The sequence below is a fragment of the Buteo buteo genome, chromosome 5 (assembly GCF_964188355.1).
Source record: "Buteo buteo chromosome 5, bButBut1.hap1.1, whole genome shotgun sequence".
Taxonomy (NCBI): Eukaryota; Metazoa; Chordata; class Aves; order Accipitriformes; family Accipitridae; genus Buteo; species Buteo buteo.
This window is the reverse complement of record NC_134175.1, coordinates 48,650,234-48,677,306: the sequence shown is the minus strand read 5'-3', so window position 1 is coordinate 48,677,306 and position 27,073 is coordinate 48,650,234. Positions and strand designations below refer to the sequence as shown.

The window sequence follows — 27,073 nt, the reverse complement described above, 5'->3', positions numbered from 1 at the left end:
CACTCTTAGAAACTTTCTTCAATGGCACTAAAATATCTGATTAATATTTTAGAATTAGATACCATCAACTAATTATATATGCATGAACTTTTTTTCATTTTCCACTGGAACTTTATTATTTTATTTATAAATTTCACATTTTCCATGATGTAGCTAGTGGTTTTCTTCTTAAGTGGAGATATTTGTAAATTCATGTCACATACAATGCTAATCAAGTTTGCTTCAATTAGACTAATTGACAGCAAATTTGCCACGTACTTCCAGATATTAATTTATTAATGCAATTTTTTCATTCAGACATCATCAAAAAAACCCACTAAAGTCAACTGAAGAAGTCGAGAAACCTTTCTTTTTACATAATGCACTTTGAATCATGTGATTAAAATTAGTTCCTCTGCCTCCTAAAGACTTTTCTCTGAGACACAAATCATAGAACGCAAGTTGCATCAACATTGTAAAAATATTAAAAAAGAAAAGTCTGTGGCTTCTTCAAAAGTACTTTTGTCTTTATAGGAAAGAAGGGGACATAAGAAAAACTATCTAACCCAAAATACTGTTTGTTTACATCCAACATCATAAGTGGTACCATATTTTGATATAAAAAATGAAGCACTTGAGCAATTACAGACCAAAGTCCATCCCAGACAGAGATTTATCCAGTAGCTAAAACCATAAGGAAACAGTATGTTTTCAGCAAAGAGCCTGAGAATTTTTAGGAATGCACTGTGCTCTATCTGCTACATACAGAACTGAGTCTAGAGGACATCAGTGAAGTGGCCGATAGGCAACTGGCACAACCCCTGTTCGTATTTGCTCAGGCTTAATCACATGTACTATGACTTTGCCCTTTGCTATCAGGTGCATAGCAATACAAAAAAATCTCTGCTTGCTGTATGTTTTGGCGGAAGGAACAGGAAGAAAAAAAATCTGCTTACATATCTTATGCAATGAAAAGAGTATTAGAATAAAAACACAAGTATTGCAAGTTGTGATCTAACTCGTGGCTCTACTAATTGTGTTTTGCACTAATAGTTTGATCTAATGCTTTGTACTGCTACAGGGAAAAGGGTAAATAAAGTTCATGCTTTTCATAAATGAATAGAAATTGCATTAATCCATGTAAATCTGAAATCAGAAGCTATGTATCTGATAAACTTAAAAACAGTTGCAGCATCTTTGTCACTGTTTTTTAAGAAATTCTATAAGCTATACCACTTTAGGGTCTGGACTAGTCTGCTTTCCATACTCACTATAGCCTGGGTATTTCTGAGCTGTACTGTAGTCTGTGATGGAGACACCCCAAAGAGTTTGTATGTGTCAGAATAAAATAAAGGGCTTGCTCTTTACTTAGTACTTTATCAGGAGCCCTTAGAGAAAGGGGAATTGCATGTTTGCAAAAGTTGATAAAACTGTGATTATTATTTACACTGTGGTGGACATGACAAATTAAAACCACCATCTGATTTGGGGGTTTAATATATGATTGCTTTTTTCAGGTTTTAACTGCTTTGAATGGCAGAAGCAATGACTAGCTCAAAAAGTATTATCTCCAGTTCATAGAAATATTTTTGTCTTCTCAATCCACAAAATTTACATTGTGGATTTCTACTTAGAATTAAGCAAATTTGATTTAAAACTTTCTTTTGACTTCAGCTTTGGAGTGGAACTTGAAATGCTGAAAACCTTATGGATCATATCAGCATTATGAAATAAATAAAATGGAAGATGAAATCCTATCCTTCTCACTATTTGTCAGTTAGGTTCAATAAAATAAAATCTTGCTTTTGCTTTAACATTTTTAACAGTGGTTTTAGTGAAGCACTCATTCTGAAATTGAAAAATTACACATAACAAAACTTTTAAGCAGAGTAAATCACTTTTGCTAAAGTCAGGCTTAAGCTATATAAATTTCTTAGTTTTGGAAAAAAGTGTTTTAATCATTGTAAGTAATTAAATGAGAAGAGGACAGAATATGCAAAAGGGTTGGTCTGTTTGCGCAAAGCTGAAGCTCTGCATTTTATCAACATGTCACAGAACAGCTGCAGTTTGATGTGTTGGGTTAGGCATTTACCATGACAGTTCTCGAGCTGATGATAAAGTTTGGATAGTCTTTGCATGTGTAATTGCGTAAAATCTCTGTCACACTATACAAGCAAAAATAATGAGCTGATTGAGGAATGTGTGGGGATACCTGCCACAATTTGCAGTTCCAGGCACTCTTGCTCTTTTTGGCATTTTTGGACTTGCTTGCGTGTCGTTTGTTGCTATTTCACTTAAGCATATGATTCAATTTTTTAATATGGGGGAGTATTTTTCTATTTATCTATAAGGAGCTAAGTATGATGGGTTTAAAAAGATCAGTACTGTTTCTCTTCTAGTTATGAATACACTGAAAATACGTATTTTCATTTTGAGACTCTTCGGAGGATATAGTGATTAGTCATTGATTAAGTCTATTCAACTGGTCGCAAAATTCAGATTTGTTTTACATAGTCATAACCACTGCATTAGCTTCAGAAATGAACCCATTGGGAAAAGGCACCTCAAGTAAGATGAAGTAGTGGGAAAACATATTTTACAACAGTGTGTGAATGTACTGCAATCCATGTTCTGTATCTTCCAAAATAATTGGTCACGGTTTGAGTTTTGGGTTTTTTTTCCTTTTGCAAACATATACTTGGACAGACAATTATTCTTTCATAAAGTAGACTGAGCAAAAAAAAAAAAAATAAATTTGAAGATAGCTGCCCTGAAAAGAATTGAAATACACTTCTGCGTGAACTGTCAAGTTGTCTGGAGAGCCTCGTGCGAGGCAGAGCCAGCTGCGGCTGGAAGGGTGCTGGGTAAGGCGAAGGCAGAGCCTGGGCAGCACCCAGTGCCGCGCTCCTGCTCCGCTCTTATCGGCAGAGAGCATTAACACCATGTATCTTGCTGCCTGGGGGATCGCTCATCGCAGAAGTAATTTAACATTAGGGTAGGCAAAAGATATTACTACAAGGAAGACAAGAGCATACCCTGCAGAGGGGACCTGGAGGAGGATGCAATGCATATTCATGTCTCTCCTCTGTGTTTCTTTGCAAGTGTTAGGACAAATTCATTTTACCGTTTACATGAAAGGAGGAGTGATTTAGGAAGAAAGGCAATATGCTGATAGTCAGGAGACCACTGTTTTTCCCGAGACTTACAGGATGACATTTAGCAAGTAATCTTGTCTTTTCCCCTCTAAATGTAAAATGAGAATAACAGTATTTCCATATGGCATAGGGATGCTGTGAGGTTTAAAAACTGAAATGCTAAAATGATAGGGGATACACAAGGTAGAAGTAGTTAGCACAAAGTACACAATACTTCTGTGGTTGAGAAGAGGGGGGATTATGGCCTCATATCTTTCTGAAGTGGCTAGTTTTGGAAAGGGCTGGAAGCTTTCTCAAAGCAAAGTTCAAGTTCTGCAAATATAAGAGCATTGAGTTTGAGCCATATTACTGGAAGCAGCAGGTATTTGACTGGTTTATGAGACTTTTTAATGGAATCTACAGTGGTATTCCATTTTAAGGTAATGCTCAGGTACACCAATACTTGGATCCCACCACTATAGTGATGATGATAGAAATTAAAAAAAAAAAAAAAAAAAGCAAGCAGTGTCCTGACATCTGCTTGAAAATGGATAGAAAAATAATTAATACATAACTCTAAACGCATGTTTGTTTGTTTTTTTTTAATTATTTCTTGCATTACTGGAAATAAGTTCGCAAGAAAAAAGAAAACTTTCTTTTTAAGTGCATCAACAATGCCTTTATTTTCAGTCTGGGCAATTGTCTGCTTTGTTGGTCAGGTCACATATAATAAATAACAGTCCTCTGCTCAAAGGTTACTATTCTGATATTGAAAAGATGTAATAAATGTATGAAAAAAAAAGGACAGATAGGAAGAAAGGGAGGGTGAGGTAATGATTACATGAGTATGCATTTGTTATAGTCAGTTGGCAGTCAGGATTCACAGTCATGAAGGGTTTTATTTGTTTGTTTTGCTCAAACTATAATACGAGGGAAGTGACATTAGTGGGGGCTGTACAGTGGTTTTGAGTGTTTTGCAGAAGTACAAGTGTGCTGATAGCATCAGGTGGTGACAGTGATTCCTCTGTTAGAGGGAGGGGAAAAAGACGGAGAAAACAGCTTAATGTCCTTTAATAGAAGCAGCAATTTCTTTTTCTTTCCTTAGCAACCCTACAAAAAGAGGCTATCTCATCTAGTAAAATACATGATACGGTTTTGTTTCAAAGATATTATGTGGAACAATAAGGTATATGTTTGCTAACTGTGCAGGTCATAGTTTTTATAATTGAAGATATTTTTAAATTTTCTAGTATCCTCTAAGTTGTAATTCTCAAGCTGGATTTAAATTGGACTCGGTATGCAGATTTCAATTACATTATAAACAAGTTCTGTAATAAAATTTATTTTAGCAATAAAATTTTTTGGGAAGTGTAATGTCTTCTCCTTTTCCCCTAATATGTTTGAGATGAAGATAAAGACTTTTGTGCCCAATATGAATGTATCTATATATCAGAATGAAATATTCTATGGTCAGTATTACCTTCTGATTAAAACTGAATGTAATAATGCCCTTTGGGGGAAAGAAACAGATTGATTTGTAGCACTAGGTCATGTCATGTACTGCATATTCATATTGTCTAGACTGTAAATTGCTAATAGCAGATATAGTGGGCTCAAAATGAAATTATCCTACAAAATTATGACCTGCATTTTACCTGCAAGAAACCACAGCATACTCCAGATCCTGTGAACCAGTGTTGTCTGACAAATGCTACCTTCTACAAAAAGCGTGCAAGAATAGTTTCCTTTGTTCCCTAACCCTATTTTTAAGAGCCGACAAAGATAATTTACTTCTACGTTATCCCCCCAAAAGCGTTCCTTAAAGCACCATCGCCTACCTCTGGTGTTAAACTGTTCAAACTTTCTCTGAAAGTCATTTTCCTTAAAGACTTTGTATTGCAAAAGTAACTCCATGTTTTACTGGCATATCTTTAAAATTGTAATAATCCACTACTTAGCGTCTTTATGGGAAAATGTTTAAGCAACCTTATTTTTGTGTGACGATGGTTTATGAAGTTCATAATATGTGCAGCAGGCAGTCCTAGGAAGGTGGAAGGTTGTACACTTTTGCCTTTGATGGAAGGTGGTTAAACGAGGCGAGTGTTACAGCCTAATGTAGCCGCGTCGTTTTTCCCGCAGCAGTTCTCTTAGTCCACATGCTTGATGGGATGCCTATTGCGGCTGAATTATGCTTTAATTTTAACAGTGGATGACTTAACTGCTTTGAAGTAAATAACTGGGTTTGATTTACAGTCTCAGCAGATTTATAAGAAGCTTTTGAATGTGCAGTTAAAAAAAAAAAAAAAGAGGCCGTTATAGCTATGTACCTCTATAAATCTGTCTTTATTGTTCAGCATGTATGCAGGCTACTGGGACCCCATTACAAGTTTACAATCACTGGGCAATATGTTTGAAACTCAGTAATGCAGAAATTAGAAACGTTATGGTTTTCAATTATTCTTACTTGTTTCTGACATGAGATTCATGTCAGAAAATTCACTCCTTATAAAAATCTTAACACTCAGGATTAAAAGATAGGGCCATTCATAAGGCCCTTATTTCATTGATTCACACTTTTTCCTTACTCGTTTAATCTGTTGGCATCACAGCCAACTCTGTGACTCAAGACCCAGTAACAGCAAATTTCACTCATTTTACTCACTCCAGAAATTTGATGCCTTGTGTGGTAGAATCATTCTATAACACGAGTAAAAGAAGAAATACGCGAAAAAATTTAGGACCAGATTTTGCTACCCTGCTTTAAAATTCCTGGCAAAGGCGCAGACCCAAGCACACCTGGGGTCCGCCATCATCACATTTCCTCAGAATGCTCTGTAAACAGAGGGATTTGTTAGAAGAGGAAGGTGTGATTTTTTGTTGTTATTGTTCTGTAGATCCCAGGGTTCCCAATGGGAGGAAGAAGATTATTGTTAAACCCGCGTTTCCCTCTCAGTACCTGCTCGATGTTCAACCTCAGCCAACGTACTATGGCGTGCCAGTCTTAATAACACTCCGTTGCCTGGCTTCCATCTGTAGTTACGTGTCTCATAGCAGCCTAAGAAACTAAGCCGTAGAAAAACTGAAAAGTCTAACTTTTGTAGAAATAGCAAAAGTGTACAACGGGACTGTTGCAAGGCAAGGTGAAGGTAGAACAGGGCCACCGGTGGGCCAAAACTGTATTTTGAGCTGAGCAGCAAACTTGCGTAGCTATCTGCTGGACTGCTTAAGAGGCCCCAAAACTGGCTTCTGTGACCAGATCGTGTCATTGGTGCTCAGACACCAATTCATAGATGTGAGGACTGGCAGGGATCTTGTAGGCCGGACTGTGTCACAGTCTTCATGGAGTCTTCTGGAAGGTATGGAACTGCTAATTTTAAATCATGTGAAATTTCAGGTGTTGAATCTTCTCTTCTTGATAAGTGGGCTGCATCCAGTAGAAGGATAAAAGTCTGATTTTAAACAGAAAGAAAAATGCCCATACTCAATAAATGCCTAAATGTGTTCTTTTCTATACCTAGTTGGAAGCTGAATCCTTGAATCTCTAAGTGACTGGATAGACTACGTCTCTGAGAGACTAGGTGTCTTCATGAGCTATCAGGATGCTTTCATTAAGTATTCATAATATTTAGATTAGGCTCATATTTTTGAAAACTCTTCAGCTTGGGGAAAGTGCTATTGTCTAAATGTTCGCATTTATAGGTTTTTAAAGCAGTATCTTCTAACATCCTGTAGGGTTGCAAGAATACCAACTGTATTTTTGACCGTAACCCAATTTATTGAAATATAAATTATGTTACTGGGCAAACAAGAGGAAAAAGTTTCTTTTCTTCTGAGGAACTTGGAAGTCTGGATGCTTTAAAGTGCTTATTTAAATTTAGGATGTTCTAGGTTTTGCATTATACTTTTTACAAACAGTATCTGAGAAGGCCGATTTAATTCAAAGGAATCAGACATTTGAGGATGAGTCATTTGAAAAAGACGGATTTTTTCATTTGATTTTTCATTTTTAAACATATGCAATAATCACTCGGGACATGGCTGTTAAGAGTTTAGACACCAGTGTGTTTAAGTTATTGAATGGTGATTTTTTTAATAAAAATCATATTTTGTAAATGGCATTGCAGACATAATTATGGCAAATTGCTGTCAGCAGAAGGGGCACAGAAAAATCTATGCCAGCTTAACTTTCCCAAGCCACAGTGTCAGTATGAGGTTGTCTGGGCTGCTAATTAGGAACGTTACTCTCAGAAGAGAGGCACAGCAAAGGCAATGCTTCTGCAAGACTTCACAGCCTGTCATTTATGCGTGTTTTAAATGCTATTTTCCTGGTCTGACAATTACTGGCTATTTTAGAAAAAGAAAGGCTTGCTACCATTTGTCTTGTTTTTCAAAACTTGGCTTTTTACACAGGTAGAGGCAAAAAGCCTATCCCCAAGTTGGTTGCTATTGTTCTTTGGAGTAAATTTTGTTCCTTTATAAATAGATAATTTTATCTCTTTTTTTTCTAAATAGATATTAAATTAAACTAAGCAAGTCTGGCCATGCCTGGCACTTTTATTATTTGTCTACCTTAAACAGTTTTCAAAGCCTTACCTCCTAAAATCTCAGCTTTCAATCAAAAAATGAAAGCAGCTTTTGAGTCGTGCAGAAATAAAATGTGTATATGTGGAAAAAAATACAGCCTATATGTGGAAAAAAATACACCCTGAAGATTGAGAAAACAGAGGGAAATGCACAATGTCTCAAATACGTTGTCCCATTTTCACTTATTTTTTTTCTCTTATCTCATTTTTCATGGTTTTGGCTTCCAGATTAATCTTTTTTTAACCTTGGTTTCTGTCTCACCTCTTTTGACTCAGCAGGAAGCAGGAGATGCTTCCCTAGTCAAAATACAGTGAAGCAAACCCTTATTCACTCCAGGCTGGTTTATGAAGGCGAGCCCCAGAGGCAAACAGCTACTGACATAACAGAATGTAGAGTAAGCGGGTGTGAACATGCCCAGGAGATCTGCAGATCTCTCCTCCTGGCCTTTGGGAAAGGGGGATCCGAAGGTGACTCTTCCCCGCACGAGGCTCTTGAGCAGCACCATCGCGCTCCTATATTGCACGATCGGTGGGGACTAGACTGACATCGTCCATGTGTTAGGATGCTCGTTACAGAAATGTTAAGCTCCTGAAAATTTTATTACAGCGATCCTCTCTTTCTTCTCCGAAGCGTCTATTCCCCTAGCATATGGCCAACCGTCCAAACTGTTGCACAGTCCTCAAAACCACCGTGCTTGTGTAATAGAATAAATTAAACAAGTGACTCTTAGCAGACCCGACTACCTGCGACAACACTAAGCTGCTCTTTGCAAAGCGGAAAGATTTCTGTAAAATAAACACTTGACGTTTTGGCGCAGTAAGAGGAGCAAACGGTTCCCTCCCCGCAACTGTGGTTTCGAGGCTGCGTTCATGGGGAGTCAGGGTACCTGCCCGCCCACGCTCTTTGATTAAAGATAAAACCACCACTTTTTAAACCACTTCCCCTTCTCTCATCTCCCCCAGGCAAGCCCAGAATACAGCATGAAATTTCTGTGGAAGTTTGAATGTTACATTCATTCGGAAGAGATGTATATGGGTTATGGAAGAAAAAATAACACTTTTTTTTTTTTTTTTTAGCTTTTTGGGTAGATCAAAATAATTCTTCCTTTAAGATCAACTTTTGCAAAAGAAAAAAAAAAATTTTGTGAGAAAAACAGAGATTATTTTTAAGCATTTTCAAATATATACATTAATTTGTGGAAAATGCAAGCAAGAAATGAATACTGAAGTGCTGTATATATTTATTAAAAAAATAAATAATCCAAAACCATGCCCAAAAAGCAAGAATGAATCATGATTCTAATTTGCTATAGTAACTGTCAATGAAATTGTTGCACCTTGAGTCTTGAGCAGATTTCTGAGTTCCTTTAGGCAGTCCTCATTGCAGTCACATTCAGAGCAAGGAAAATTTTAAGTTTATAAGGCAGTAGAAGCTAAGGTCTTTCCCTTAAAATAGAGGGAGGTTGTCTATCTCTTTCATTATTAGCCAAAGCATATGGAGAGTGCAATGAGCATTTTTAATTTTCATTATATTTATCCAAAATCATTCCCCAGTTCACTCAGAAGTTTCTAAAAAAGACTCCAACTCCTATGAGTTCCACCAAATAGTTTGCTTAGATCATTTCTCACATTAAAAACAAGAGATAATTTTACTGAAGTGTATAATTGGAGAAAGATTACTAATTTTTGTGTTTCTAGTCTTTCTCTAATGTCTGGAAAAAATGAAATCTGTTAATATAATATTGATTTTAATAGGCAGTATGTGTGCTGAATCTTGATTACAACAGCAGTATAAATACAAGAATATCACGCTGCTTTTCCTTCTCTCCTGTTAACTAAAGTCTTCTTATGCAAGTCTTGATTTGAAATTGAAATAAATGTAGTAATGCGTACAGTACAAGTTATATGTTTGAAAATTAAAGTGAAAAAAGACAGTCATTCAATATGACTCTGAGTTTCATAAACTATATTTTGGCCATAAAACATATATTCCCAGTGCCCTTTGAAGATTTAGCCACTATCGTGTAAAATTGCTATTTTCTCTAAAGGTATAATAATATTTGTGTGTTTAAAAAAACAGGAAAAGTATACTTCTAGGCACACTTTTGCTTGTGCCCATGGTCTACATAATGTCATTAACTAGAGTAGAATTTAGACTGTATGATGTCTTAACTATTCTTTGTGAAGTCCTTAAGAGGAAATCCTAGTTTTTAGAAAGTAATAAAGGAAGGATGATCACATTTGGCAGAAATGTTCCAAGGAAACTATTATTAATATAGGAAAACCTCAAAAATATATACAAGATTGCTCAGAATAAACATCTGTGTTTTCCATGGGAGGCATTTCTTTTTAGAGATTTCTGAAACTGTGCGAATGAAAGAAAAAAAGATTAATTACTTTAAAGTTGTGAGTGGTCTAGACATCTGTACATATTGGATTTTAATATAGGAGTCCAGAAATAGGCATGAAATTAATTCAGTAACTTCTTGAGTGCAAGCAGTTATATATATTTTAGAAGTCCGCAGTGCAACCAAAACCTTATCTCCATGGTGTTCAGTGCATTGAACTTGTGTGAGAACTGGAGAGCCATTCAAAGCAGCTTAATGCACAGCTGCTAGCAAAACCATAGAGATTAAAAGTTTGATTCATAAAAACTGTTATCTGCTAGCTAAGTGGATTTTTCATGTAGAATATAATTTTATGGAGGAAAGGAGTTGGAGAATTCTTCATAAACCTCTTGTGAGAAACCACTTGTGTCCAGTTCACCTCAGAGCGCGTGGGACAAAGAAGACAAAACCCCCACTAGATCAGTGGTACCTAAAATACACAACGTATTTGGAACTGTTAAATGCAACCGCTCCTGTGCGTTGGATGTCCAGGCTAATTACTCGATTACGGTGATGTACTGCCCCAGAAGGTCTGTTTTTGAGAGAAGTGTTTTTTGCATAGTGGGTGATGTCTCTTCCATTTCATGCAGTAGCCTTCTGAAGAAAAATGGGAATTGATGTGCTGCTTTTTCTGGAAATTCTATGATTAAGTCTTGAAGCATAGCATGCTTTGTAATGAAGAGCTTTACAAGGAAAGCAGTTGTAATGAGCCTAAGTCTCTCAAATAGCCTGTGCTGCGGGGACCTCCGTGCCCTTCCCAAAGACAACCTGCTGCGGAAGGGAGGTCTGGTAAATAGGTGTTAAGAGCTACCGATGCTTTTTGAAGTCTTTGACACCAAGGTTATGGTGTGAAATTGCTTCTGGATGCCTCACTTGCCTGGATTGCTGAGCAGCCTCTGTTTTAACTGTGTGATGCAAATGGTTATCCCTAGTATGACCTGCAATTAATTATCCTTCTTTTCCATATAAAAAACCCTGGCTAGTGCCATTTCTTGTGATACATTAATGAATAACTTAAGGAAAGAATAGAGCCAACATTTTATAAATGTCAGTGTTGTTATATTAACAGATCTAATAATCTGTGTGTGACATGCCTTTCAGGTGTATATCACATTTAGGTAAAAATAGGTACTTTTCCCACAGGTTAAGAAGAAAACAGTACCCTCCTCCAGTGGGCTGCTACTTAAGCTTGTTCCTTTTCACTCCCTTCCCAATGTATAGCAGTCTTCTGGAGCTCTCAGTGCAGGAATTTTATTTCTACAAATATTTAAAATTGAATCCCTTTTGTAACTTTCATCCTTTATAAATAATATTTTCAGAAATGCTTCTATTACAGGGAAGCCTATCTTCAATTTTCAGAAGTCTCACTGAATCAGTGAGCCATAAACCTTTAATTCTACAAATCTAACTTCTGAAAATGGAAAGCAGACACATTGAAAATGCTTAAACTATTACTGATTTCCAGAGGGACAGAGTTTTTTTCTGATATTTTTAAAACCATGTCCTATATTTTGTTTGGACAAGAAGAAAAAAAACCTTTTCCTCCCTGTTGTCTAAAGTATGTTAGCGCTTGCATATGTCTCAGAGTGTACCTGACATTGGCCTCCTCTGGAGGTTGGATACTGGACTAAATGGAGCATTTCTTTATTCTGGCTCAGCAGATCTTTGTAATAGGAGCTATCAGAAGGGAAGCGACATAATATTCGCTTTGACTTAAAAGGAAAATGAATAGCAGAAGGGGAGAAATCTGAGATAGAAGAGACAGCAGTGAACTGTGTAATGGGATGGCTGAGATGGAATACAGCTGGTAGCTATTCCTGATATTTTATTGAGTAAATCTTGTTTATGTTACCTGCACTTTGAAGGACAATGCATGAGTCTCCATGTCTGTTTTAAGTATTTAGCAAATGCATGACTCATAAGCCCTCAGTTATTGTCACAAACTCAATGACTACAATTTTTTTTCTGAATCAAGTTTACTTTATATTCTCCAATGCAGCATGTAGGTGATGGTAGCAATAGTTTCTTGCTGGAGTGCAGAAAAAAACACTAAAAATTCAACTTCTTAAGGATAATAGAAATACAGAAAACTGAAAGTAACCGAAAAAAAGCTACTATGTGAGATGGTATTTTATCCCATCTGGTTTTTCTCATCATGAAAGAATTGCAACTTATGTTAGCAGTATTTTGAAACCACTGTACTATAATGAATATATATTTCTCAAAATAAAAAAAAATAAAAAAAGAATATTTATCATTGAAAACTTTTAACAGGAAATATAGTAATTGAGTTATTCTTAATTTAAGAATAACTAATTCTGTCTTACAGAGTGGTATCATACAGTACTGTCAACAAGAATAGGAAGTAAAGAAATCTTAGTTAAATGAAATTGATAAAGTTATGTGCTTTGTGCTTCTTTATACTTTTGCTTACTGTAACAGTAAGATTATGTATAGACAGGTAGGTTGACTTGTAAGAAAAATGCAGGATTTAGAAGGCATTTACAAAAAGTGGTTTCAGGATCCCACAAGAAAAAGAACTGACTGTTTTAAAACACTTGTGTAAGGTAGGTGTGAAGCTTCCTGAGCATCCCGAGAACAAAACCTCCCTGCATCATTGTTAAGAAATGCCTCTATACAAGTATCACGTAGACAGGGACTTTAATGCTACTTACTGAGGCAGTTGCATCAGAAATCTGGCAGCATCCAGTTTTCTCGGAACTGCAAAAAAAAAAGTAATTTAAATGAAAGTGCATGCATGCACACGCATGTCTGCTACTACATACAGTGGTTTTAGACATGCATATCTACCCACAGTGTTTTTTTTTTAAATTTCTGTGAAGTATTTATAATCTGGTTTTAGTCCCCTTATAAGCATAACTAATAAACTTTTATAAGCTTTATCGGTGTAGCATCCCCATGGTGTAGCAGACATCCTAGAACACTAACTTCAGAACTTGAATGGCTTCAGAGGCTGCCTTCCCACTGCCATCTGCAACCGCCAGCGTTTCGGACCCCTGTTTCACTGATGCACCATCATGCAGTCATGTTGCTTCTGAATATACCATTAAAAAATTCACAATGATAAACTTTAAAATACTTAAAAGAACTACAAACAAATATGTATCTTTCACGCCCTTGAAGTTGCAATCAGACTTTTGTACTTAAAAAGAAAAAATTCTCTCCAACCAATATTTGTGTGTTGAGAATCCTTATTATATACCATATAATACACGTAAAAACAGCTACAGCTTTTTAACTGAGTAGAGCATCTTCTTGGTGAAGCAGCCAGCAGTTCAGTTACTTGTATTACAATTGCACTTCTAAGCCTTTTTTTCTTTCTTTTTTTTTCTTTTTTTTTTTGACAGATGTACAGCAAATAGCAATTGACTGGATCACTGGAAATTTTTACTTTGTGGATCACGTCAGTGACAGGATCTTCGTTTGCAACCAGAACGGATCAGTGTGCATTACCCTCATCGAGCTGGATCTCAATAACCCTAAGGCCATAGCTGTTGATCCAACATCAGGGTAAGATTATTTATCTGCATTAAGATTTATTTTATATGATGTATGCTTGTCTGTGATGGCATATAGTATATCTGTTTCATTCAGGTGTTTTATAAACTGTTTTTTCACTGGTGTATTGAGTTACTTGTGTAGTTGCTATAACAGAAACAGTAATGTGTAATGAACTTGTAGTAAGTAGTTAACTACATTAATTGCAACATGTGCCTCTTAACTTCTCAAAATGGAATCGAAAATGAAAAAAAAAAATTATCCCTACCTGTCATAATGTTTTCTTTTGCCTCTGCTTTTCTGTAAATTGTGTTTCTAACTAGAGTACGTGGAAGAGGAACTTTCAAGGTTTTTTTGTACTGTATCCCTTCAGTTCCAGGAATATTGGACATGGCTTTAACAAGTTTAATTACATAAAAAAGTGGAAGAATTTTTACTCTGCTTTAGAGGGTCAGCTATAATGGAAAAATTACATTGTATTTGCTTTTTCTCTTCCATAGATACATTCAGCATCACTTGGGAATAAAGCCTTGCTTAAAATACAGGGTGCTAAAAGTCTTCCACTCTGTAACAGCCACCAGCTGGGAAAAGTTTTCAAGCAAATGATGAAGTAAAAGCATAATTAAATAGGAATAGGAATAGGATCAAGTTGATTTAAAAACTAAATTTTGGTGAGGATTTTAGAACAGGGATTTTATCTTGGTTTTATTACTCTGTAAGTAGTTTAGACTGAAATGCCTGATGGAATATGTCCTAAACTGCCATAAGCCCCTTCTCAATAAATACAAAAATATTTACTGTAGAACAGCTTGTCATCCATGTGTGGACTTTTGTCACTCTTTATTTAAAGCCTGATTGAATATTAAGATGCATTATCACAATGACTTTAATTCTGACAAGAACAGCTTGCATGTAAAGTTTACAAAGAAGTTTTATAATGTGATTCTTGAATATAGCTGTATTTCTATCTGCAGCAGATGGTAAGCTTGACTTGATCTGACTGCAGAGTTGTTTTAAAAGAAAAACAAAAATTCATGTATAAATTGATTTTCTGCAAGTTCTGATCTGAAAGAACTTGAAGCTTTCAAATTTGCCAACAGCAGCCTTTTTTCTATACGTTTCCTTGTATATTCTTTGCTGGATTTACTAGATGAATCCAAAGCTTGTCATTAGCTAATCTTATCTGTCAAGAATGTAAGAATCGTATCCAACCCTTTGATTCTGTGAGGAGGGGTGGAATGGAAAAAGAGAGACTGTTTTTCCTTCGTTTGGTATCTGTTTGCTGCAAACCATTCTTACTCAGATAGTTGCCTTTTTCAGTGCCATATTCAAGAGTAGTAGTGTCTATTTTAGTGTAGATGTAAGTGCTGGCCTACATGTAGGAAAGACCAGAAGTGATTATGATATTTCACAGTGTGATTCTTCATACAGAAATACCAATTTATTCCGTGATCAAAACACCAGGTGGAAAATTTTCTCAGAATACATGTTTTGTATTTCAGCAGTTATTTCTTTACTGGTTTTATTGGCAGTTTTATTAATTATCTGACATATGTTTTTCTGTTAATCAGATATCTAACATAGATTTTAACTGGTAAGCCCCAACTTCTATATTACTTTTGCTTATTTGTTACTGGGTTTTGGTACAGAATGCAAACAGATAATCAAAAAGCATTCTGGCTACTTAAATGTGTTTTGTTCCTTTTTTTTTTTTTCTTTTTTTTTTGGTCTTTTCTGCTTTCTTTTAACTCTTTCATGCTGATAGTAGTTGAGACATATTTCTGTGTCGAAGTATTGCATGATATTGCTGCCTAGGTAACTTGCTGGTTTTATGTTATTTAAAGAATCACAAAAACATCCATACTAAAAAAGTGTTGCAAGTTGAGCACTGAATGAGTGAGTTGCATAAAAGTGTGTGTGCAATGACTTCTTAAGGCAGTTGTGTTTATACACTCTAAGCATATGATTATAAATCACATTTGGGTTTGTTTTTTTTTTTAATTTAAATATGAAGTCCAGGCTGTTATGGGAGTTTTTATCTCCTGTAAGAATTACATATTAAGGTATTTAATGTAATTACATTGTAAGGTATTTGCTCCTGTAATGTGTGTTGCTGTCATGGTATGTTCATCGGCCCCAGTGTTCTTCTACAACCTGAAGGTACGCTCGCACAGAGAAGACCATTTCCTAGGTTGAGGAATTCAGAGCTTGATCACAAGCCTTTATGTCTGTGACGAACTCCCTGTAGTAGCAGAGGGTCAAGCCCTGCTATTCTTACATGTTCACATCTGTGCTGTTATGCATTTAGTTGTTTCATGAACCAGAAATTCTGCCTTTATCAATAAAACAACTAAAGCACCGGTGGAAAATTTCTTCATTCCGACTGGTTCCCCTTGTCGAACTCAAGAATATATATTGAGTGTGATTAATTTTACATCTCTGTGCCTGCGAGTTTTGTTAGATGTTTAGTGGTGATGGTTTTATATATTCTTCTGTGAGCTTACAAAGGAACTTGAGCTAGTAAGCTTATTTCATATCATACAATGAATGAAAGAAGTTCCGTTAGTCTTCTAAAACTGAACTTTAAACTGAGAGAAGAAAGATTCTGCTATTCAAAAAGCTCTTGAACAAGCAAGTTAGTTATGTTTCTAATCTAAGCATGTTACTTTGCCTTAGGATTTCAGCACTTGTATCAGTCTGAACTGTGTTTCATTTTTTGGTTATTCCAGACTATGTCTAAGGGATGCCCACCTGAAAAATCCCACCCCTCCAAACAATGAACTAATATTTTACCCAGTTAGAGGTTTTGCAGTACTAATACTCATCTGTTACTTCAACTAATTTTCAGTTAAGAGCATCAGAGTGTAAGTATCGGAGCTGTGCTAAGCAGGCCATTACCAGAGGGAACTGTGAGTACTTCAGACTAGTCAGTGAAACACATACTGAAGAAAAAGCTAGAACAATGCTAGTAGGAAATAAGGTGGCAATCAGAAACAGAGAGGGAGAATAGTTTTGCAATAATGTATCATCTATCAAATGCCTTTGAAGTAAGATGTTTGGCTCCGTAGGTCTGCAGTTCATTGTTTTGATAAATTTTAATTTGGGACTTCTTTTCTTCAGTGGTCAAGAAACAGAAGCTGTTACTTTTGCTGGTCCTTCAAATTGGTGTAAAATTGATGGTGATGCTGATGACTGTCACAAGAAACAAATATGAGCTGAGTTAGAATGATTTTATCTCTAGCTCAGGTCTTCAGTGTAGGTCTGCTGTACTCGTGGGGAATGACTTTTTAAAGGATTGCAGCTAGTTTGGCAATCAGTGTGCATATTCATGAGACTTTGAACACCATACATATATGATAGGGAAGGTAATACATTTAAAACTCGCAAGGGGATAGATCAGATTTAGGTTCTCTCCCAGCTCTGCCACAAACCAGCTAAGTGTCTATAGACAAAGCATTTTATGGTTTTTATGTCTCTGCATCCCCTTGTATTTAATAGGGAGCATAAAATGCATGTTGTTTAAGTTATCTGATATTTGGATGCATTCAAGAACATTAGGAATTAATATTGTAGAATGCACTGCTAACTGTGTACATCTACATATTTATACTGCAAATATGTGTACTTAATTACCTCCAGCGTTCAAGGTAAATTGTTGCCTTCCACTGCACCACAATGGCAACGGAGAATGTATAGCGACATTTTACAACGGAAAAATGTGTTTGCGTAGGGAGATACTGCAGTGCCCTCCCAACAGGAGCACTTGAAATGTTCAGTCCTGATTGTGCTGCTTAGACATCTACCATACATGGAGTAGTATAAGTATCAGAGTGTCTTAATTTCTCCTCGGACCCATTTTCCGGTTTCTTGGTGGATGCCAGGAAAAGGGGAAAGGCAGGAAGAGCAGATCGGGCTGTTGGCTCAGGGCTGCTACCTGGTTCCAGAAATGCGCACCTTGTAACGATGGCTCTGATGCTACTTAGGATGCTGATCGTAATTTTCTGCTATATTTCATAGGCTTATGGAAAGAGATGAATTTTAAGGAGAGTGTTTGAAATGCAGAGGGTATTGATCTAGCACCCACTTACAAAACTGTTCCAAACATAAGGAGATGTGTAGAGAAAGGGCGGCGCAGGGTGAGCTTACAAAGAGGATGTGCAGAGCAAAGCTGGCGTGTGGGAGGATGCGCGGAGCAGAGTGTAGAGAAGTACTGGGAGTGAGGAAATGGGTTAGATGCCTCCTACACAAATCTCTATAAAGGCAAGGCGTACCGGAGGGGGAGAGGAGGAGGAGGGAGAGAAAAATCGGAGAGGATGCCCAAGTAGAGCCTGAAGTCATTGAAATGGGAGCTTGTAACTACCATTTAGAAGTTGTATTAGTAACAATGGGCAGAAAAGACCTGCAGAAGAGATTTGTAAAAGGAGCAAGCTCACACTTTAATACTGCAAGAGTGTGTGTCATGTAAATATTTGAATAAATCTTTTAATCGGCTTTTCTTTCTGCTATGTTGTAGAAATAAGAACTCACAAGCTCTGCTTACTTCTTTCACACAACATTTGTAAATGCATACAGGAAGAGATTGTGATGTGATGATGTTAGAAGAACAACATCTATTAATGTGTTACGGTGTTACGTACCATTTCTCAGTAATGTTAATAAGTCAGGAAAAAAACCCATAACAACTAACAACTGCACAACAGCAAAAAGAAATTTATTCTGTTGCATTTTAAATCTGTAATAGCAGTCAGTCGGTTGCTTTCTGATCCACAAAGGTGAACAAGGGAAACAAGGGAAGAACTAATAGCTTAAGTTTTCCCCTTCCTCATCTCAGAAATTTCTTGTGAGAAAAAAATATAACAATATTATTCCATTAACTTCCTCTTAGATTCTAAGGATTCTATGCACAGATTTTTCTGTGGCTAGAAGCAAAGCTACAGTATGAAAATAATAATAATAATTAAAAATACATAATGATACTTTTGAATCACAGCAGAGAAATTTGCCTTAGTCTAAAATTTCAGAAAATCAGAGGAAGCAAGGGGTAAGATGACATTTTGAAATGCAGCCTTCTGTATAAGGACAGAGTTGAGCAGCATCTTTAAAATACCATATTTGAGAGATCTAGAAAAATCATAAGAAACAGTTTTTTCTGCCTTTTTGAGTTTTTCTTCTTACTTGTAAATTTATTCTACTTCTGAAATAATTCTGGCAGGCATAAGAGGAAGAAGTTGGAGGTTGGTCATGTGAACCCTGTTATCGTCCAGAGCAATTAGCTGCCATTGCGTATATTCTTACTCAAGCTGTGCATGATTATTCTCCTGGGATGTTTGCATTTATTGGACAGACAGAAATGTAATGTAAGGTCCACTGAGCAGTTCACACTCAAAACCCAAGGGAATGGGAAAGGTTTTGCACATCGTTGAATCAAAAAGTTTCCTTTGTAGAGAACTATGCACAGGAGATAGTGCCTGGGGTATGGAAAAGCCATGCCAGAGGATAGAAAACAACCCTTAAGAGGTCAAAGAGATTTTCTTTTCTTTTTTTTTTTTTTCCCCCTTTGAAGATATAAATAGAATGAGTTTGGGGCTGAGAAGTCAACCTGTTTGGCAGGATGGGAAGACTTGTAAGCCAGTAAGAGCTATCCTACTTCGTAGGATCTTAGAAAAAAGGTGAGAGAAACTTTTGCATGGGTGAAGTCTTTGATGGAGCGTCTGACTAGACAGAGCCTGAGGCCAACCCTGAAATCCTGTATTACAAAACCTGCGATAGCCAGAAAAGAGCAAGTCAGCTGATGAGGAGGTGGAGAGAGACCTTTCCGAATCAACTTACTGAAAGTCATTTCATTTGTCTTTTTTTCTGTACCTAGATCTTTCAAAAAATCCAACTCATAAACGCACTGTCTTTTGGACATGATGAGTAGAGTTTACATGTACCTTTTATTTGCCTTGTCGTAAGCATAATGTAAGGTAAACGGATGGGTAACAAAACACACCCACAGAGTGAGGTGGGGTCCTGGGCTGCACCAGGAGGCCTTTCAGCTTCCCTGCAGATCCTCCTCCCCGTTCAGAGGGCGAGAGAGCAGGTGCCGCTCTGGCACCTGGCGAGGAGGGTTGCTGGGTGGCACTGCCGGCACTTTCGGTGTAGCAACACTTTGGGCTGTGCACTTCAAGACTTTGGACCTCAGTGGGAGTACTAAAGGTATCTGTATTTTAAATCCCTACTTTTTTCTTTCTTCTTTTTTCTTTTTCTTTCTTCTTTTTTCTTTTTTTTTCTTTTTTCTTTCTTCTTTCTTCTTTTTTCTTTTGGTTTTGTTTCGTTTTGTTTTATTACAAGTAATTTGATTTGAATTATTTCTCCCATTCAGCCTGACTAGGGAAGGAGATCCCTGCGTCCGGGCTGCGGAGGAGCATGGTTTTTTGCTTTATGCCTGTTCTTGGACAGTAGCCAGAGATGGCATGATGCCTGAGGGATTGCTCAGGTGGGCAGAGAGAAAGGAAAAAGTCTTCAGCCTGACCTGGCAGAATGCCCTGCTAGTGCAATAAACGGCAATTGGATTTTGAGTGATTTCTCGAACAAGGAAAAGGGAGAGAAAGTGAAGGAATTTGTTATCAGTGAGGTGATCAACTTTCTTACAGGGGAGGAAGAGAGCAGGAATGCAAAAAGCAGGGGAGGTCAAACCAGTACATATTTTTCTTTATTTGCTTCATTGTTATTTAGACAGGGGAGTCTTTCAGGATAAAAATAAAACATCTACACTTATTCTCTGCTGCCTTTTTTATTGTCTTTTTACTCTCTTGTCTCTGAGCTTTTATAGCAGCCACAAGGCTTGAGAGAGATCTCTGAGTCTTAAAACTTTTTTTTTCTCTTTTTTTCTCCTCTCAGAGTAGTCACCATTTTCTGCTGATCAAAGAGGAGTATTATAATCATTAAAGCTCACTTTTAAACAGCAAAATCATTAGTATTTTAATAATATGCCATTACTAAAAGAGCTCAGTTCCTTTTCTTGCCACAAAGCAGTTTCAAAGAGCTGTAAGATATATATGACATGCTAACTTCTAGAAAATTTTAAAGGTGATCTGAAAAAGAATCTTCTTGATAAAACCAAACCAAACAACAAAAAAAACCCCAAAGCAAACAACAACAAAAAAAAAACCACCAAAAAAACTTTGTAATAATTAATCATAATATGAAAGTTTTCATTGAGAATTCAAATTTTGTTGCTCATCCTCCCCCTCCACAAACCATTTTACGCTTTAAACAGTGGGAAATGGTATAATAGTGGAGCCAAAACAACTGAGAGGAGAAAAGATACTTCATCAGACCAAAATCAATCTTTTAAAATTATGTTTACCTTTGTTGTCATCTATTTAGCTCAAATGGTTCCTAAACATTTAGCAAAAAAAAGATATTTTTTGTATGATCTCAGGTTTTCAGAAAACACTTCCAGTTCTGTGCTACTCCATCTTTTAATTTTAATTGTTGCTAATTAAATTGAGGCATAAAACTCTGTCACCTTTACATTTCCCTCTGGACCTAATCTCCTTTGAAACTTTGTTTCTTCTGCAGCAGTACAGATCTGCTCACTGGGAAACCTTGCTGCTGCTGTTCGCAATAACAAAAAGGAACTAGGGGTAACTTCATCTGCTCTTTTTCCCAAAATAGCATGATAGGAGTTTGCATGGACATGCAAACAGAAAATAAATATTTTTTTTCCTTCAATAAACTAAAAAAAAAAAAAAAAAAAGGATTTATGAACATAGAAAGATATAAGCTTGTATGTAAAAGTCAGCTAATACAGCTGAAAAGTATTCACAGTCACTGACAAAACTGAAGGAATCAAAATATCAAGCACATAACTGCATTAAAAGGGAACTCATTAACAACATCAGGTTATAGATTTGGATCAAAGTGCTATGATCAAGACAATAAAAATAGAATAAGCTTGAACAGGTTTGGTACATGCATGTTTTCACGTAATTATGTGAGTGCATACCTTTTTATTAATCAGATATTACTGAAATTAATAATTGATGACTACAATTAATATCCAATCTTTTGTATATACTTGAAGATGTACCGTACTTGGTACCTAAAACAAGCTGAATTCAAAGTAATAGCAATGATAATCTGTGAGTGATAAAGAATATATTTTTCCAGTGATCATAAAACTTTGTGAAGGAGTTGGCAAAGTGAACGCTGACAGTGTTATTAGACTAGCTTACTGATGTTCCGAGCGATGGTATTATCTAAAAATCAGTACTACTGTCTGGAGAATAAAAGGCTAACTAGTGTAATACTGATGAAAAATCTGTTGCAACCTGGACTTAAGTAAGCTTTTTTCTTATGCAGCATGTGCCCGGTAATGGATTTCATAGCTACGTTGCTACTAGTAGGAACAATATTTGCGTAGTGTCAATAATTATGGAAAAAATTCAGTGGGAGTACAAAAACATAAATGAAATCACAGAATAGCTGTAGTTTGTAAAAAAAAAAATGCAAGCAATAAAATAGCTTACAGGTCAGTAAAACTTTTTAACTTGGCAAAAGTTGCCCTTCAGCTAGTTGGTCCGGGGGCCTGTGAACGCAGCATCACGCCTTTCTCACTTGGCTCAGGTTCTCCTGACCCCACCTGAAGAACTCAGCTGTCACCTGACTGCAGCGTCTTCATTACCCAAACCTGCTTTTTGATGGGCTGTCCCTGGTGCTTTCGGTTACTAACCACTTGAACCGTCGCAACAAACCAGGCTGAACACATGAGCGGCAACAACACTAATAAAACACCAGGAGTTTGATTGCTTGGGGCCATTCACAGCTGACACGACACATGTCCTCTCACTTTGGTTTTAAACTGTCTCTGTGTAATTAGTGTAGTTATTCTTATGCCTGTCCTCAGATCCCTGTCCTTCAGTCCTTAGCTCATTAAGCGTCTGATCAAAACGCTCATCTTTTACTGAAATTACTGGGAATCTGTGAGTTAGAATTTGTTATTTGTGAAGGAGATGGAAAATGGGCATGTTATTCTGCCTAGTATGGAGGTCTTGAAGTACTTTTTTTTTTTTTTTAATAACTGAAATGTTCGGGCAAAAGCTATGTGATTTAAATCACCCTATCAATGATTTTCTTCAAGATGAAAGCAATTAAGCTAGAGAGAATTGAGGCCACTTTGTTTCTGAATGAGAATATAAATGGGAGTTTAAGGCTCTGTAATGCACGTACATTATGTTCATGTCCATTTGAATTCTCCTTTTATTTTTTTCTTTATTACCTGATTGTCTTATTATCCAACCAGCTTCTGTAAGGTCATTTGTGTTGAAGACAGGTTCTGATATAAATTAGAGCACTGCACGAGTGGAAGCACAGGAAAATATCTTAAAAAAATAACTCTTTAGGACCCATCGTTTTTTAAGATGTACTTGCATTATTGCGGACTTCTTAGAGAGAGTGTGTGTGTGTGTATATATATTGAGAGAGACTTTTAAGTTTTTACTATAAAATGAACAAAATGAAAATAGTAACAAAAAGTTCAACACAGATACTGTATTATGATGTTACAAAGTTTCCCAAATCTTTTTTTCTAGTGATGACCACACATTTCTTGTGTTGTTTTTACATCAGTCTTTGTATTGTAGCACTACAACATTGTGTAAACCACAGGTTTTCTAATAAGCTATTGTCATGCCATATATTTCCTTCTTCGCTGATGATAAATCACCGCCTGTGTATATGCAGCGTTTAAAGTATAAAACCATTGGCATTACCCTTGTTCTGGGTTAACCAGAACCACCCACATTCGCAGAAATGATGGAACCCATTCAGTTAATTCATCAGCAGTATGATGGTATCATTCTGATAGAAACTGCTGCTCTCTCAGGGCTGGCTACACGGATAGTTAGTTTTTCATATTGTTTTTCCAAATTTTGTTTTCCTGAGGTTTCTTGCATGTCAGTGTCCTCATTGCTATGCTCAGCAGTGTGAACATGCCTTGCTAAAGCTCAGCTGAAATGTGACCCCTTTGGGTGGAAGATATAGAAAAGCTGGAGGAAATCTAGAGATAATAAGAAATAGAAGATGTAAAAAAAAAAAAAAAAAAAAAACCAACCAAAAACCAAACATGGCCAGGAACCGTGGTAATCTAATCTAGAAAAGAGAAGGTTGAGAAAATTTATAAGTATTGCTTACAGAAGACTAGTTAAATAGAAAGGTAGGTTATTATTCTCCCTGTTAAAGAAAGGACAGAAAAAAAAAAAAAAAAAAATTAGCAGAGACTTTGATAGATACAGGAAAACTTTACAAGGCTGAGGAGACGTTAGCATATTACTTAGATGAAAATTGTAATCTCTGTTATTAGGGACGCTTAGGACTATGTCTGGCAGGGATATTCTAGCCTTGTGTTACACTTCCTCAGTATGGGAGGCTGTATATGTGTATGTGTCTATAAGCTTGTAATGTCAAAGAATGGGATACTAGCAGAATGAATGTGAATAAATGTATTTACTAACATTTCAGTGTTGCTATTTAAAATATGCAGCTGAAACATTACCAAAGTAACGATTTGTTTTGTTTCTCCACTTGAAGGGATTGGAGAGATTTTAAGGAAAAAGGGTCAAAAAATAAATTTTAGGGTTTTTTTTCTTTTCTTTTAGAGGTGGTTGGATTTACTGCAAATGAAACTGAAAACTGGGGTTTAAAAGGATTTTGATGCCAAAATAAAAAATGTACAATGGAACATCTGCAAAAGTTCCTGTCCACAGGCTGATTCCTTGCCTTTTAAGAATTGCCTTGATTTTATCAGAGACTGCAATTGAATTGTAAGTTTAAAAGTCATGTTTAGTTTTGCATCCATAAAGCAGTATGAGCCGCTTTCTCCTATTGTGGTTGAGAAGGCTAATTGCTGCATTGGGTAGAAGGTTATGGACATTGTGTTGATGAGCAGCTTTTCTTTAAAGATGAATGTTTCCAAATTACTGACAAAATTTCTCTGTTTGATCAGTTACGTAGCTCTTAAATAAGTTGTCTAAAGTTATCTGTCGAAATACACAACTATGTCAACCCATGGTGCGAAGAGAATCAATTGCTGCTTTACCATACTGAAAACTATAACAAATAGAAAATGATAGCAAACTATATGGGGAAGCACTTGCTTTCTTTAGTTTTCAAAATAAATATGCTGTACTGCTAGAATTTTTTTTTTTTTTTTTAACTTTAAATTTGCTCATTACCAGTTAGCTGGAGCTAGTTAATTCATTTTCAGAGGGAAGTTAACACACACAAACACATGGACACATATATACACACCAAAAAAAAAAAAAAGTCCAAGTTTGCAGTTCGCCTCAGGCTTAGTGTTTCTAAGCTACAGAATTTATGAGTTTGGACAGTGTCCAGACTGGCACTTGAAAACATGTTTACCTGAATCAATGGGTAATTAACTCATTGAAGATGCAGACTTTTAGCATAGAGAAGTCTAGAGGAAGGCCATCAAGAAAAAAAGTGGTCTCATTGACTCTGCTTCAGTTTGATTTAGATATTTTTTATTCATTAGGATTTGATAGCAAAGTTACAAACCCCAAACTAAAATACTCAGGGATTTATATTTAACAGATTTTAAATAAGAACATTATATTAATAGTACGATATTTGAAACTCACTGCCTTTTTTACCTGCTGAAAAATAACCACTTACAATCTTACGGTTTTGTAAGTTTTACACGTGTACAATTTTGCTTATAGATTTCTTCAGACACAAAAATTGTACAGCACCACCTCTTGGCTCATCTTGTCCAGCAGAATGACAATACATGGTACTTTCTGCTGGCACGGTTCATTTCTCTCAGCATAAGGAGAGGAGAATAAGCAAACTGCTTTTCCAACAGGGATTACACTGAATTCAACAGAAAATCAGACCTCTAACCAAAATATTTAAATTGGAACAGAAATTGGTTGCCTACACCAAGCCAAGCTCTTGTTTGTGTTCCTGAGCGTTTGACATGGTTTACTGTTGTGAAAGTGTTACATCTTCTGAAAGTTCAAGGATTTTGGGCAGGTTTTTTTGGTTTTGGTTTTTTTTTTTTTTTGTATGTATTAGTCTCCCTGTTAAATTACTGTTTTGTTATTTGTCACATAGGCAGTTTTCTGAACATAGTAATATTTTAGTATATCATAATACTTCAGTGTATGCAGCTCACATCTCTAAAATTTATATATATTCTAACATTTTCAAAAGTGAAATCTTCATATTGGCACTTAAACACATGTTTAAACATTCAATATACTGGCAGCTTTATTTTGAAAGATTTGAATGCCTATGGGTCATACCCAATTCACTTAACAGCTGAGACTGTTCCAAGTTGTTTAAGTTAGGCTGCTTTTATAGGATGTGTGTGTCTGTGTATGACGTACACATAAAATACACATGACCAGACATTCATTTCTCTTACCACAGCTGGCTTGCACATTGTAGACCACAGTGACTCTCAGGCTTAATGAAGCTTTCCTCATTTGTTACTTCCATTTGGTAGGAAGAACATGAATGCGGTAGGGATAGTGTGAAGAGTGAGTATTTTTTTCTTGGGAAAGAAGAAAACTGAATTTTGCTTAGGATTTTGTCCAAGATTTTAGGAGAGGATTCCTGTCTGTGGCCGATGAATTATTTTAGCCAAATGTTCTACAAGACACTAATGTTTATGTATTTTATGGTCTTTGAATATCCAGCATGAGCCACCTGTGTCCCTGCTATGCAGAAGTTTTGGCTGTCTTCAGCTGTCTGTAATTTGGAATAAGGTTTTGAAAATATAATGTCTTAGTGTCAAAGTCAAAATCAGGCTGTGCAATATCATCAGGCTTAACATATTTTAAGTTGAGAGTCATAATTAGTGGGTAAGTTTGAAATTCTGAGTTTAAGTTCTATGGGAGATAAGTTCATTTAAGCTTGGGAGCATTTTGTGAAGAAGAATTCATTAATATATGGGAATCAGTAGGAGACAGTGGTGTGAACACTGGTAAAGTGTCCTTTTGAAAATGAACAGCTCTGTATTCAGAGCAGGATTTGAACAAAATGAATTTCTGTTGAAGGGCACAAGGCATCACATAATGTCAGAAAGCAACAGTCACTCTTCAGGGCATGAGGCAGGGTGTTTTGAAATAATAATAAGCATGGATGTAATCAAAGAATTTTGATTGGTCATATCATGGGATAATTTAAGACAACACAGGAATTGTAATACTCCCTAACATTTGAATGCTTGAACTTGCGCTTGTAACATTTTTGATGCAGGTTTTTATTTTGTTCTTACTTACCTCACAGTGTGGAGGTAAGTTACATAAATCCACACCTCCTTCTACCTTTTCCTGTTCATATGGAAAAAGAGTAGAGATTAGAGTTAGAGCTTGAGGGGTTACCTATTTTATCACCTTGTTTGAAAGCAGAACAAACTAGCCTGCAACATTCCTCAAGGAGGTTTTGTGTAACAGTTTCA

The 27,073-nt window shown here is 36.3% G+C and overlaps 1 protein-coding gene across 1 annotated transcript in view; it reads left to right on the top strand.

Annotated features, from left to right (window-relative positions):
- LRP1B (LDL receptor related protein 1B) overlaps positions 1-27,073 on the top strand; it is a 576,780-nt gene that overhangs the window by 222,151 nt on the left and 327,556 nt on the right. Inside the window, exon 7 of the mRNA XM_075027025.1 lies at positions 13,452-13,614. Within this exon, the coding sequence (XP_074883126.1) occupies positions 13,452-13,614 (163 nt within the window). The remainder of the gene's footprint in view (positions 1-13,451; positions 13,615-27,073) is intronic.